This window comes from Poecile atricapillus, chromosome 12 (genome assembly GCF_030490865.1).
Source record: "Poecile atricapillus isolate bPoeAtr1 chromosome 12, bPoeAtr1.hap1, whole genome shotgun sequence".
Lineage (NCBI taxonomy): Eukaryota > Metazoa > Chordata > Aves > Passeriformes > Paridae > Poecile > Poecile atricapillus.
In genome coordinates this window covers 16451705-16466962 of record NC_081260.1, presented here as the reverse complement: position 1 = coordinate 16466962, position 15258 = coordinate 16451705, and the positions used below count along the sequence as shown (strand labels likewise).

General features: G+C 42.2%; 1 protein-coding gene across 2 annotated transcripts in view; it reads right to left on the bottom strand.

Annotated features, from left to right (window-relative positions):
* Nucleotides 1-1135: 1135 nt before the first annotated feature.
* DACH2 (dachshund family transcription factor 2) overlaps nucleotides 1136-15258 on the bottom strand; it is a 247915-nt gene continuing 233792 nt past the window's right edge. The window contains exons 9-12 of one of the 2 annotated variants that reach the window (XM_058848085.1): nucleotides 14877-15024; nucleotides 13399-13518; nucleotides 10345-10410; nucleotides 1136-2014 (exon numbers count right to left, since the gene is read on the bottom strand). In XM_058848085.1, coding sequence (XP_058704068.1) covers nucleotides 1977-2014; nucleotides 10345-10410; nucleotides 13399-13518; nucleotides 14877-15024 — 372 coding nt within the window. In that variant the 3' untranslated portion in view covers nucleotides 1136-1976. Of the gene's footprint in view, nucleotides 2015-10344; nucleotides 10411-13374; nucleotides 13519-14876; nucleotides 15025-15258 lie in introns of both variants that reach the window. The other variant, XM_058848084.1, reaches the window with a different exon arrangement.

Below are 15258 nucleotides of genomic sequence, written 5' to 3'. Positions count from 1 at the left end.
AGCCTTTATGGAGATGAAAGAAAAGTGCAAAAATGTTGGTATTTTAATGACTGGGTTATTTAGTTACATTGAATCTTTCTAAGCTACACAATACTGGATAACTGAGCAAAGATCTCTCTTCAAAATCTGCACTTGACAGGAGCACTGCCAGCGCTGGGTCAGCCAGAGGTGCTGCAGCACCCCAAGGGCTGTCTCAACTCCTTTTTAAAAATAAGGTTTAGAAATAAATCCAGCCCTCAATTCAGAAAATCCCACTGGAATTGAAATTAAAATTAATATAATACCTAAAAGTACAATTTGAGTTCTGGTGTTGCAATGTTTTATTCACACATGAGCATTTATTAAGAATCAGGAGGACTCACAATTCCTAATGCTCCTGTTTCTTTGTCTCATTCAACTTTTCAAGGTTTGATCAATGGCAGGATGATTAATGCAGTTATTAAACCAGCTATTATAAAAATAACATGGAACAAACCAAATTTGTACATTGGAAGAATGTTCTGGTAAGTCACTTGATCACCTGTAAAACAGGGGGCAACACATTTTCTTGAACTGACACTGGTTAAGCGGAAAGATTTCTTTTAGGAACAACAAAAAAATCAGATTATTCTATTCTGCAGAGTCTGCTTACAAAAGTCTGCTAATGAGAAAAAAAAAAAACCAGTGCTAAAAATGAAAGAAATTGCGAACACTCTACATTTAGATGTAGCCAGAAGTAAACACAATCACAGGGAATAAATTCCCTGTAGATCTATTTAAAGGTCTGTTTTGTTTTTAAGTGACAGTGATTTATATTCAGGGCACGTGTGTGTAAACACGTGCACATAAACAGGAGTTTGCAAGGAAATAAGCACGGTGCCTTTGACCCAGGAATTAAAATAAAGAGGGAACAGGTGATCCCTTAATTCCACCTGACTCAAACCAGCCTTCAGTCCCATGTTTTGAGAAGGGAAGCTTTCAGTTGCAAAGTTCAGAAGCTGGAGCATACAATAATTAGGAAAATGTTTAATACCAACCCACCCTCTTTATTAAATCATTTCTTCAAGTATTTTTAATAGTGCAAAATACTGGTTTGCATTAGTACAGTTACTATGGGAATTCACAGTCCAAAAAAAATCTTAAAAGATTTCCAAAGTCAAACAAAAAACTTTTTAATACTGTATTTTTAGCAAGAACATTTTTAACAAAGAATGTGTACTTTAACTTAATATGGTACAACAGAGAAACCATACTTAAAAGTTTCCATTATCTAACACTCTACTGCATATTCATTTTTCCATCTTGAAAGACCAAAAGCCAAGCTGAACTGAGCATTAAAAAAAAAAGCATCAATTATAATCCTCATATTACATCAGCTATTAGGGTTTAGCTCACACTTTTGAATCGGTCATCTAATGAAAGGACAATTTTTACATCGTTCTTTTAAAAAATGTACACACATTTCTTTTTAAAACGTTAATATATATCGAGTATCTGCTTCAGTAAACAAAGCTTAATTTATAAACACAATCGAAACAGCTCCATGTTGAACAGTTTCAGTGATAAACTGGACTTGTATGATGTACAGCCAGTGAGGACCATTGTGGCTTAAAATCATTGTGCCATTGCTATTCAGTAATAGCCACCTCCTAAGGAAAAAAAAAGTTCTTTTTTGGGGTGGGGTGGGGAGGGGAAATAATTCATGTATGTGCTTAAAAATACTAAAACTCCTTTCTATCTCCAGGGACCTAAAAATGATCTGTTGTGACAGGCTTGGTTTGGTATGGTAAGCTTGTAAAAAGTCTCAGTATTTCTTAATACGGCAGTTTTCAATGCAGCAACAGTAAATTGCTTGAAATTGTCCTTCAAGTTTCATGCTACAAATCCTGTTCCTCACACAGTACTGAAGGCATCAAAGGTTGGAAGGGACATTTCTCAGGAACTATATAGTCTTCAAATAGTGGTCATCACACATTTTTCAGCAATAGGTGGTTCCTTCAGTACATAATGGTCGGTTTGATGTATGTTCTGTTTTCTGGAGGGAAACAAAATAGAAGGAAAAAAAAGTCAATTACACAGTTGAACATTTTATAATTAACTGACACTTCAGATGATTTCTTCACTTGGTTGTGGATCTTATTTTCTTTCCCTCAAGCCAAATGAGCAAATGTACAAGTGATATAAACCAAACTGTCCATCACATGGGCAGGTTTTGTGTAGGAAGGGGAGGCACTGGGTGACAACACCTGGCCAAACCCTCAAGAAAGGACAAACACCCACCACCCCTCACCCTGGTGTTGGCCAGCAGTGGCTCAGGACAGGTTGTAAATGCTCTGATTTGGGTTTTCTTCCTTTAAGGGATTTTTTTTTAAATCAAACACTCCTTTTCTCCCAAAGGCAGCCCGTGTTGGATTGCTGCCTCCCTGGGACAGACCCAGGGACAAGGCACAAGGCTTTACCACACATCCCTGTCACTGCACAAAACCTGCCAGGGAACAGGGTGTTAAAACTGCACTGCTTTCAAAAAATGTAAATCAGGATCTGTTCTTGGAAAACTGTTCTTTCATTCAGAAACCACCACATTTTTCTTAAAATTCTATTTCTTTATTTAGAGGATGAAGCAGAAAAGCACTTCATAAAAATATTCCTAGTTATAGTACCTATCAACTGTGATTTTTCACATTAAGCAACTTTAAGCCCAGAGAAAAAATAAATATTGAAATGCCCACAGAAACTGAAGCTAACAAGAATCCATATTCCTGTTCATTATACAATGAATCATGAATCCACCCAGCTAAATCTGCAAGAACTGATCTGGAAGATGATAGCAAAATGATAATATGGAGCAGCATTTTGTATAATGTTGACATCTCTCCCATTACTGTTTTACATACGCCAATACTGAGCACTCCTAAGGAACGAACAAGTATTGACCTGCAAACTGACACTGATCCTTGGAGCAATCTCCAAGTTTGCCACATTTCAATTTCAAAATGCATTTCAGCTATAATATGAGTGATTTATCATTTAGCAGTAGCTGTCAAAGTAACCTCCTAGATAAAACAAAAACATCTGGAACCATAAACAGAGGAGAGCAGTAGCTGAATTTTAATCCAAATCCGACATGTTCACTTCATTAGGAACAGGAAACAGCTAATTAGTAATTGAATGTTTTGTGGTTTTAAGGAGACTCAGACTCTCCAAACCAAGATGATTTAACACGTATTTTGGATGTAAGCACAAATAAAGATCACAAGAGCCAGGGACATAACAACTCCAGAGGGATGGTTGGGAGCCTCCAAAGAAAGAACTAAAATTAGTTTCAGGCCATTGGCTGATGAAAATTCTTGTCTAAAACCTAGTGGGGAATTACTAAAGCCTGGGGGGGGCAGCAGAAATGCAAGGATTGAGCACTGTGGGGTTGGTTTGTGTTGGTTTTTTTCCTTTTTCTCATGATCATTAGGAAATTGCACATGGCTTCTTCCTAGTGGAGGCTGTTCTTTATGTTCTTATTAAATTTGAAATATCAGTTTTTTAATTAAGGTAAGGTGAGGACACTGAGGGTACTGTGGGCTGACTAAACTTTGGAACAGGTTTCTATATTTCCCTCCAATTCCCTTCATTTCTCAAGGAAAGTTCAATGGAGGTACCTGGAATACCTGTAAGAGAGAAAAGTGAATACCACAGCTCAAGCCCAGTGCAGCCACCCAGGAGGCATCAATGATCAGTGAACAGAAAGTGCATAGTTAAATATTTCCTTTTTTATAACACCCTCAATTATTCTCCAGAAATTAAAATACTTTTTTGTTGCTGTGCAATAAACTGAATTTCATGGCATTAACCACGTCACACAGCAACCACCTCTGAGGAATTAACGTGCTGGGAGCAGCTGTGCCCCCACTTACACGGGAAAGACAATGTGATGTTGTCAAATTAATCTTTTCTGGAGAATATTCACCATCTCCTCAGTGCAGCTGACTGCAAGCTACAGACCATTTTATAGCACTTCACTGTATTATATAGCAAAGATTTGAATAAATCTGTGTGCAATAAATGTATTCTTTTATCAGGTTTATCCCTTAATCAAATATTCATTTATGTGGGCTTCATTCTATTAAAAAACGAAATTATACAAAGGTGAGCAAAAGCGTAGATTTACAGTAGTTTAAAGCCTAATCTCATTCTCTAGGGGTAATACTGACAATATAAAAACTGTATAAATGATATTCCCTAACACTAAATATGCTTATGAGCCCCCTGTGCATGTTACACTGCTTTACAGCCTACAGAGCAATGCATGACTGGCTTAATAAGCAAGACATTTAGAAAGGAGGGGTTTTTTTTCCCCTTCACAATGTGTAAGACAAGTAAAGATCTCCAAGTTTCTTGGTGAGCCAGAGTCTGTGTTAATAACTGGAATTTTCCCTTGGGATGGTGTTCTCTTCCCTGAGTTGTTAGCCCAGGGTAGGTGCAACTCTTGCACTCTCTTTAGCCACAATATCATCATTTGTCCTTTTCTTTCAAGGTTTTAATGGGTGCATAAAGGACAAATCCAAAGGCAATAATCATCTCCATATTTGTTCACATTTAATTTTTTTTCCCTCAGCCTATTCCACATCTCTGAATTTTCTGAATCCTTTGTTTGCAAGATCTCCGGTTTAAATTGGGAATTCAGCTTTATTTCCCTAAACTATAAAACAAAACTTCCACGTGTACCCTCCCACTGTGCCCTAGTGTGCAAACCCAGTCCAGGGAGAGGAGAAACAGCCTGGCTGCATCTACAGCTTGGGATTGCCAGGGATCTGTGGGACAGTGTGAAGAAATTCACTGGAGGAAGGAAATGTGGGATCTGCTGTGTAGTGAGAACTCAGATAAATATGTTGTATCAATAACTGTAAATTATCCATGTAATTTCTAAGGTCTACCCCAGCACTACAGGCTGCAGGGAATGTGGGTAGCAGGGATGAAATAATGAACTGGAAATGCTGCTCTGCCAGCTGAGCTGGAGGAGGAGCTGGGAGAGCAGCTGGACTGAGGTGGAGCTGAGACCTGGCTGTGTGGGCAGAGCAGGGCAGGAGGGGCCAGGGCAGCCCTGTGCCCTCCGGGAGCCTCTGCACAGCTCCTGTTCCAGGATGGGATCCAGGAGCCTCTGCACAGCTCCTGCTCCAGGAGCCTCTGCACAGCTCCTGCTCCAGGATGGGATCCAGGAGCCTCTGCACAGCTCCTGCTCCAGGATGGGTTCCAGGAGCCTCTGCACAGCTCCTGTTCCAGGATGGGATCCAGGAGCCTCTGCACAGCTCCTGCTCCAGGAGCCTCTGCACAGCTCCTGCTCCAGGACAGGATCCAGGAGCCTCTGCACAGCTCCTGCTCCAGGACAGGATCCAGGAGCATCTGCACAGCTCCTGCTCCAGGATGGGATCCAGGAGCCTCTGCACAGCTCCTGCTCCAGGATGGGATCTGGGAGCCTCCGTACAGCTCCTGCTCCAGGAGCCTCTGCACAGCTCCTGCTCCAGGATGGGATCCAGGAGCCTCACAGGATACCACAAGTGTCCAACTGCACAGAGGATGAGCTCTCCACCCCTCCCAGGTTGGGCAAACAGCACCTCAGTTAGAGCAGAGCCAAGCCCAGCTTTGGGGGAAGGAACACATGGGAAATGCAATGCTGGAACAAGAAATCAGCTTGTAAAGCTAGGGCTAGTTAGTTTGAACCAGTGTCTTACTTTGTACAAAGAAAAAAATCAGACAAAACCAGTTTGCTTCTACAAAGGGTCACATCCCTCAGAAAAACCCTCTTTCCCTGCAGCCCCTGGCAGACAGGAGTGCTGCCTGCCCAGAAGGGGCATAAATCCAAGCCCCTGCTTGTGGGTAAGGACCAGAGCAATTCCCAAAACTCACCAAAGGACCCCTTCACTACCATGAAAAGAAGATGGATCTGAGCTGATCATTCAGCTGAATGACAAGTAAAAATTACTTCTTTGCCTGCTTATTTATTGTCCAGCAAAACTTCTCTTTCATCTGCAAATATCCTTCAAACTGAGCAGTGAGAGAGCAGGAGAACGCAGTCAATAAATAAATGCTGGTTCTGTGAGCAGCAGTACCAGCAAAGGTTGGTTTGTTTTCATCTCTCACACTTTCCTATGGCCTCTCTGAGATCTAGAGCTGGCTGAGCCCAGGGGATCCCTTGGCATTGGCACCAAATCCTCTCCTTCCCTCTGGACTGTGGTGCCTGACCCTGCAGGGCTGCTCACTCACAGAGCTGCTGCGTTGGAGGTTCTTCCCCACTTAATTTGTGTATAAGGCTGCTGAGTCGACCCTGTCAAATATCTCCTCATCCATTTAACAGGGCTGAAAAAACTTGTGCTGAACCCAGGATTCCTGGTCAGTCCCTAAGGCCCCGTTCCTGGGGAGTCCCTGATGGGGCAGCCAGGGTGGGCACGGAGTGACAGTCTGGGGACTGCACAGGAAGAGCTTTTCTAGGAACCTGCAATGACACAGCACGAGGCAGCTACCAGGGGTTTTAATAATTCACAGCCTCCAGAGCAGGACACGCTCTACAGCTTGGGCAGGAGGAAGAACAACAGGCCTAAGACTCTGATAAAGCAGCTTGGATTTGAAACTCACTGGTTACACCAGAACACCAATAAATTGAGTCCAGTGTTCTACATGATAAACCCCAAAATACATTCCAAGCTACACTGGTCCTTCATCTTTGACAAACAGATAAAAATAAAATGTTATTCATGGTAACGTGAGGGTTTTTGTGCCACATCTCTGCCTGGTTATGTCACAAACAAAAGCAGCAGCAGCCCTGGGTCACCCTCCTGTTGCAGGCACAGAGAAGTACATTTTCACCTCAGGAAAGCCTGCCTGCCTATGCTGCTGCCTCCTTCCCGAAATTTTATTTTTTTGTAAATTGTTGTTATCAAGTATTACTGTAACATCTACTTTTTAAGATTTTAAGCTAACATTGCTTTGCTGATTGTTCCAATATCCCCTAACAATGAAATATTGTAATACAAAAGTTAACTAAGGTATAAACATGCAAAAGGAGAAGTCTCCCTGCGATCATAAAATGATGTTATTTTCTGTTCAGCAGTTCATGTTACTGCTGTTCATGCTAATTAATTAAAGGAGCTGTTGCTGTAATGTGCAAACAGGGAATCTGAGAAACTGAGAGGGCTTTTAGGTCTCGGAGTGAAGTTAAGTCAATCTGGGCGCGGGCAATCAAATGTAATGAAATCACTTGTCAGTGCTAAGCTTGCAAAAACTGTGAAGTTTGACTAGGGAGTAAAAGGATTATAATTAGATTTCCAATAGGATAATAACTAAATGGCAGAAAGCAGTAAAGAGAAAATATTACTTTGTTAGCTAATGGTGCTGCTGTTCGGTTTTAGTTTTTATCAGCACACTTGTAGTTGTGCTAATTTAATTTGCTTTTATCAGCAAAAATGCACTACTCGAATGGTACTTGAATGTCATTTACAAAAATCATTGATCTGAAGGTGCACTTAATGACACCCAGTATGTTTATTTTATGTGGAAGGGAGATTGGCTGATAAGATGGTTGATGCACTGTGGTGCTGGCCCAGGAGTGAGCGGTGGAAGGAGGAGCAGGAGGATCTCTGTGCTCATCACCTGCCCTGCTCCACTGTGACCACCACTCATCTCCTCTGAAAACCTCCCAGCTCCAGCTCTGAACTGCAGCTGCGATATGGAGGATGGAGGCATCAGACTGCAAAGTTCAAAAAAGTTTTAAGTCTCATCTGCATGAAATTTCTGTTCAATTAATATACAAAGCAGAGGGAAAATGAGTCAACTAAATGGAAAAGATTTATAATGCAGATCAGAAACACAGTACATGAACAGCTTGTGTTAATAAAATCATTTTAAGAAATGAGCATAAAATATGATATGACTTAATCACTGTGAAAGGTGGCTGTGCAATAGTTCTGTAATTTTCCTTTAAACCATCTTAAGGAGATACTGGCAGTGGAACTAATTGAATTTCAAAGGAAAAGCACTGTGTGAATGATAGATTTCTGTCCAGCAGAGCTATTGACAACAGAAAAAGAAAGCTCTGTATTGACGCTAAAGCTTTTTTTCTGAGCAACTGAAAGAGATTTTGGAAGCCTGGAAACAGCTTTGTATTAGGGACATGTGTTTTGCCCCTTCCTCCTCCCAGGGCCTGAAAAACAAAAGCAGCAAATGACAGGGGCAGTGAGGGAGTGTGCTCGAATTGTCAGAGCTGCAGCAGCAATAGGAGCTGTCAGGGACACGAACGGTTATCAAAGGGAAAGGGAATAAAAAGTTATTACTGTATCAGCATAAATAAAAATGAAAGAGACAGGAACGCTTTGAAATCTAAACAAGCCCCACAGAGAGCTCTCCAGAAAGCTTTTTATCAGCTGAGAGTGGTTAGTGACCAAGTGGCTCAGCTCCTCACGTCTCCAAATGAGCAGGATTGCAATGCCAGAGGGGTCAGAGCCAGCAGGGCAGGAAAGGGAAGGGAATGGCTCTGCCATGGAGGGACAGGGACAGGGACAGGGACAGGGCTGCAGCTCCTGCTGCTCAGGCCATGTCCTGCTCTCACTCTTCAGGGACACTGCACACAGGGAATATCCAGCTCTCCCCTTTGGCCACGCTGAATAAACACTTCCTGAGCCAAAGCCTCTCATAACTGAAGGGATGATGTAGTTGGGGTCAGATTAAAAGGAAAATAAACAAAAATGTAAATGGTAAAAATAAAATGAAAAATAGATGGTATAATATGAAACAAAAGGAATAACTATGGTATAATATAAAATGAAATTAAATAAAAATGGTAAAAATCACAAGGCTTTCCTGTGTATTAATAAACTACAAGTAACATAAGAAACTTCTTTTGATTCCTTCAGGCAAGTAAATGGTCATTGCAAGTGGCTGTGCATCACTTTCCTCACAGTAATTGTTTTTGATGTAAAGACACATTTGAGCCAAGTGCCATGGTTTTTCTTCAACTGAAAACTGAAATGATCTTTCTCTTCTTTACCAGAGTCTGCCCAGATGCACCTTTGACTCTCAGGGTTGTTTGGAAGAGCACTGAGCACTCCTCTCAGCAGGTACCAACAACACATCAGATATATAAGGAACATTTTGCTCATCAAATTAAAATACGTGTGTCCCAAGTGCTCATCCAATATTTTGACTATTTCAGGCAGCAGCAATTTTCCAACTGCAATATTTAGAGCACAGCTCTCATCATATGTGCACATATATATACACACACATATGTCAGATGTATATATCTGCATTACAATAAAGCTGTGATTCTCCTTCTCTGTAATACAGAGCATATGAATCTAAATTCACAAGAAGAGACAGCAGTAAAAATATTTGAAAGCTTTCCTGTAAGGATGACAGATGGACGACAGATGCATACCAGAGGTATGCAAGTCAAACCTTCCCCAGCTGAAGAGAAATGCTGGAGTGAGGTTTGTGTCTCACAGTGCTCCTCTCTGCACAAACTGCCTTTAGTTCCCTCAGCACAGGGGAGTTTTGCACATCCCCACTCCATGATGCAGGAGAAGGGCTGGGATTGCCCTGAGAAGCAGCAGTTCTATGGAAGAGGCAGCTGTCTCCAGGCTGCCAGAGCCTGCTCTGGAATGAACACAGCACAGGACTGAAGGGAGAAGAACTCTACGAGTTGCACTTTCAGAGAATTTCAATATTCAAATTGCTCAGACCAGATTTTGTCACAGGTTGACTGTGGATTTTCTGTGTGGCTCAAAGAGGCTTCCAAGAGGAATGGGAACATCCCTGGGAATAGCCCTGTGTCTCTGCTCCCCCAAAGGAGGATTTCACAACTCCTCACGTCCCAGACCTGCAGCCAGAGCTCATTTCCTGCTCTTTGGGAAGCACTCAGACCATACCTGGAGGGGCTGCATTTGCAGACAGCCACACAGTGAAGGAAAAGTAGCAGCAGATAGCTGCCCATAATGTGAACACAGCTTTTCCTTTTCACTTACAGTTCATACAGTTCATGCATCTGCAATCGTGATATGTAGGTAAAGACCAGATGTAAAATATTTCAAATGATAATCATATGTAAAATTCCTTTTGAACTAAAGGAATACATCTTGGTAGATAAATATCAGTTTTAAAACAAGTATCACCTCTAAATCACCTCAGATAAAGATCACCTCTACATAAAGTTAATTTCTGATCTTGTAAAGTACTGTTCTTACAAAGGATTTCAGCATCAAACAGGAAAACAAACTGAATTCTGTAATTTATCCTAAAGCAGGAAAACAGACATAAGCATTATTCTGCATTTCACTTGATTTTTAATGACAAGCACAAGGTGAGGAGCTGTGGTACATACTGCACCTTGCATCGCTGCACTGTCATGTTGGGTTCCGTTGTGTTCTATTTCCATATCTGGGATTCCAGCATCTGAAAGAAGGGAGACTGAAGATTAATGCATTCCCCTTTGCCCCTCTCTCAGGCATCTTTAGGAAAATATTTATAGCAAACTAGGGTGCTCTCCAAGTTAACATGGTCTTGCATAAAACATTTGGTCCTCATAGAATTTTCAGTAGTAAATTGTTTCCAAAATGTGCAAACATCACTGGTCTCACAGTGAATTATTTTTAATGTGCTTCACATTTGTCTGACGATCAGATAATAACCAACACGTGGTAATAATAAGTCTGCAAAATCCTCTTGGAGGATGAGGGCATCTGACACATGAAAAATAAAAGTCAAAATTAAACTGTGATAATATTAAACTACACTGACTCTTGTATATAGCCAAATACCTCCAAATTACAGAGTTGAAGAATACAGCCAGTGCCAGGCAACAGTTTTGGGGTGTGTGTATCAGTTTGTGTGAGTGAATGTTACAGATAAGAACTGTGCAAATTGCATTTCCAACCTCAGCTCGGGATGTGTGAGCATGTGTTACCACCCAAACCAAAATTACAGCTGTCATATTATGGGAAATATTTCCAGATCTCTCAGAAGAGCTTTCCAAAAAGGATTGTGCTCTTTCCCCCCCCACCCCCCCTCCCAGGTTGAGGAGGAGTCTCATGACACTCTCTTTGGACCTGTTTAATTTCATGTTGGTGATCCCTGTGTCTGCACAGTCCTTGGGGTGGGGGCGGGGGCTCCAACACCCCGGGGTGTTCCGGGAACAGATGCCACGATCCACCTTGTGCCAACAAGGATTAGCATGAAGGGGATGTGATTTGAATCCATGGCACCTCAAATCCTGGAGAAACATCTGCTTCCCTTATCATACAGCCCTTAGAAATTACAGGAAGGAAAAACCCACACCTGAAAGGGAGCTGTGAGTACAGTTTGGGAGTTTCTCTGTGCAAAAACCTGTTCTCAAACAGGGAATAACTGCACTCTTGCTTTCACAGATCCCTTCAGTGTCAGGATCTGTCACAGAGGTGATGCTTTGCTGGTGACCCTGCAGTAACTGAGCTCTGAGTGAAAGCAGGGCAACCCTGAAAAGTACAGTTCTTACAGGAGAGCAATAGCTCAGCAATAAATGTGTAAATGAAATGTATGTAATGTGTGCATATCTAGCTCTATAAATGTATGTATGATAAAAAAACCCGCAGTATTTTCACATACACATTCTTTTCTTATAAAATTACAAGTGACTACTATTCTGCAGGGTTTCCCTTACTCAGATTCCTGTTCTGAAGGCAAGTGCAGGGCACTGACTTATCAATCTGAAAAGGTTCTTTCTTCTCCAACCCTTCAGAGTACATGTATATACCAAAAATGACAAAGTCATCTGTAACTAATAACAGCATCTGTTAAATGAGACAGACTGTCAGAGTTAAATTAAAAATACTCAGAATAGCCCTTCACATTTTGTTGTCATAAAATTGTACCTGCAATTAAATTGTGGATTAAGATGCTAATGAGCCACCTGATTTGCATGTGCAATCAGATTAGCATGTAAATATCAGCTTCTTGCAGGCACTAACACATATATGACTACCTGAGTGTGCCTGCAAATCAAACTGCTGCAGTCAGGCCCATGCTAGCAGATGTAAAGGTGTGTTAATCACACTGCTGGAATGATGGTGTCCCTGGATTTGTGGCTTCCAGAAGTGCTGGGTGCTCCTGGCTGGTGTGTGAGCAGCAGGTGCTGCCCTGCAGTGGCAGTACCCAGGGGAGTGACCTTACAGCACATCAGGATTTTAGGGTTTTTCTGACATTGCTCTCAAGGTGCTGGTTCTGTCCCTGGGATCCAGTCTGGGCAGCTGCCTGATCCGGTGGAAGTGGTGGAGAAGGTTTTTGCTGGCTCTGGCCACGCACTGTGCCCCGGTCACTGTCCCCCACCCACCTGGATCCACTGCCAGTGCCCCAGGGACAGCAGCCAGAGCTGCTGCCAGGGATGTGCAGGGCTGAAGCAGCAGATGAGGGGATGTCTCTGTGAGATGCTGCTCTCCTGCTCACCGAGTTTACCTCCCTTGGGTGCCCCGGATAAATCACAGCTCCCATCTCCGGCAGTGCCAGGGCACACACACAGCCCTGCCCCGCCTTTAGAGAAGTGTGGGCAGCTCTCACAGCTGAGAACGCCAGACAAGCCAAATTCATTATTTTTGCTCAGCAGTCAGGCAGTTTTTGCACTCTGCAGTCTCTAGCAGTGCCCAAAGCAGGCAGCACAAATTAACACACCACAGGACACCTGAATGCAGCAGAGACTGAACGTCACTCTGAGTCCTGAGCCTCTGCAGAGACTCCAGGTAGGGATGCACAGACTAAACCTTAGCTGCAGAACCTGAAATTAATTAAATCTCAGCTAGGTTCAGCATTCAAACCAAAGCTCTAAAGTTTGGCCAGAACAATCTTAAGCACAAAAGGCAAATCCTCCTGGATGAGCCAGAACTTAATCACTGTTTAGGAGATGAAGTGATTTGCTTTTGTTTCACAAGGATATTTGGGAAGTGTTCAAAACCCAGTCAGCTCTGAAAGCTGATACATATTTAACAAACTTAATAGGTCCTGAGGCTGAGCAAACTTCAGCCAAACGGCTTTTAAAATGAAGCTCAGCAGTTCTAAAAATGAATCTGCTGGGAGAGAAGAGTTCAGAGAACCTTACAGGAACCAAATTTCACATTGTCTTAGCTGGCACTGTAACAGATTTCTCTGTAATATATTCAGCATTTCTTGTCATCTCTGTGTAAACTGCTCTGTCTGTTTCTCTAGTTGCAGACTTATTTATTTTTTTAATTCACGACCCAGAGCACTTGGCCTGAAATAGATTTTTCATTATTTCAGGAAAGAATTGTGGGGGTTTATTCTGAAATTTGCTCTGTGCATCATGTCCTTTTTTTTTCTCACTCAATCAAACATCATTTTAAGCTGACTGTGAAAGGCCAACTAAGACATTACCATTTAACATCCTGAGACCGTCACCTGATGTGGCCTGTTTGAGAGCCTGTTCCACTTGCTCTCTTCTCTTGGATTCAAATTCCAAAGCTTCCTGCAATTTTCTCTTTGCCTTCTTCTCTTTCTTCAAGCGTTTCTGAATTGTGGCTGGAATGTAAATACAGTGTAAGAATGCTTTACTGGGCACAATTAACAGATGATGGAGACAGTAAAAAATTAGTTTATGTTCCATATTCAAAGGTGCTGTCCTAGCTCGAGACCCCCTATGACAGTAAATGTGTGCATGTGGTGGGGACCTGAAAGAAACAATTCTGAGGATGCTGATTATTGGTGAAATTCTCTCTGAAGTCAGGAGCCACCAAAGTCTGAATGACTGGAAGTTTTTGGTGAGTTAACTGGGATTCAGGAGGGGCACACTGTGCTGTCCTGAGGAGCTAAGTTTTGTTTTACAAAAATACACAGCCCCATCACACCTGGGTGATGCAACATTTCTGGACACTCACTGCGATTTCACAGCTTCAGCAGGATTTACTCCTTCACAATTCCACTGAGAGGTGCCCTTTGGTGCCTCTAAGTGAGACCTGCCACTGCAGACAGCTCCACACACCCAATTTCCATTCAAAAAAGCACAGGAAGATAGGACTTGGCACCTACACTTTTGGTCTTATCTAGTTTTATCTTTCTGATTTCATGGATGTAATCTAGAAGTAGCTTTTGGCACATGAAGTGCTGTTCCTTTCCTTCAGATGCAGATCTGAATTTTAAAAAGAATAATAATACTGCCTCCTTTGGAACAGCACAGCGAGAAATTCAGATTTACCAATTTAATTGCCTATTATTATCAAAAGCTTCTAACCAGTCATGGTTTTGTCTCAGAAGGCCCTGTTTGGGGGGTGCTACTGTACCTCAACTTCCTGATGCAAAAAAAAATTATCTAGGACTATTGGCTTCAGAGCTTGCACTTGGGCTGACAATTTCTCACAGCATTATTTTGTTGTGCTGGAGTTCTCTACAAGACAAAGTGAGCAGGACTGAAGCTGCAGAAATGTGGGCTAGGGAAGTAATGACAAAAATCACCTAAATACCCAAATTAGAGCCATATCTTTCTCACAGTAAGACTGATGATTCCCAGTGCTTGGAGGGTAACAGCAGAAACAAAAAGAAATTAAAGCTGTCAAATGAAGAAATCGGGCTGGGAATACCTGGGCAGTGATGCCAATACACCTGAAAGCCATGAACTGGCCCAGCTTCCCTCCTCAGACCCTGCCAGAACTCTCTGGGGCCAGCTGCCCTAAAGGTAATAATCCTTCAGCCACTGTTCTTTCTGCTTGGAGAAATGTGTGCTTTGTTCTGGTTTGATGGAATTGAAATCTTTCATTCCCAGTGCAGGTCCACTGCTGCATTACACTGGAGAATGAGTGTCAGCTAACTTGGTGGCTCCAGCTGGAAATGCCAGAGGCTTACACATTTCACAGATACCTAAACTCCACATTTCACTCACTCACCTCTGCTTTGCAGCTCAGCTGTGAGTTGCCTTTCCAAGCTCTCTCGTAGTTCTCGCTCTCTACAAAGCTCCATCTTTAACTCTTTCTTTTCCTGCTGTATCTGCTTTTCCTGGACTCTTGCATTGTCCACAGCCACTTTCAGCAGGCCCTAAAACACACACAGATGCAAGATCTGAAAACACCATTTTCTTTCAGCAGTGACAAAATTCATCCATTTGTTTCTTTTACACCCTCTAGGAAAACAGAAAGATTGGAAGCAGGAACCTACAGACCTGGAGCACAACTGGGCATTGGAAGTAGCTAATGTTGGAGTTATAGATGAGGAATTTTGTGGCTTGGAATCATTCAGTACAGCTTGGGCTAATTTGGTTACACACACAGT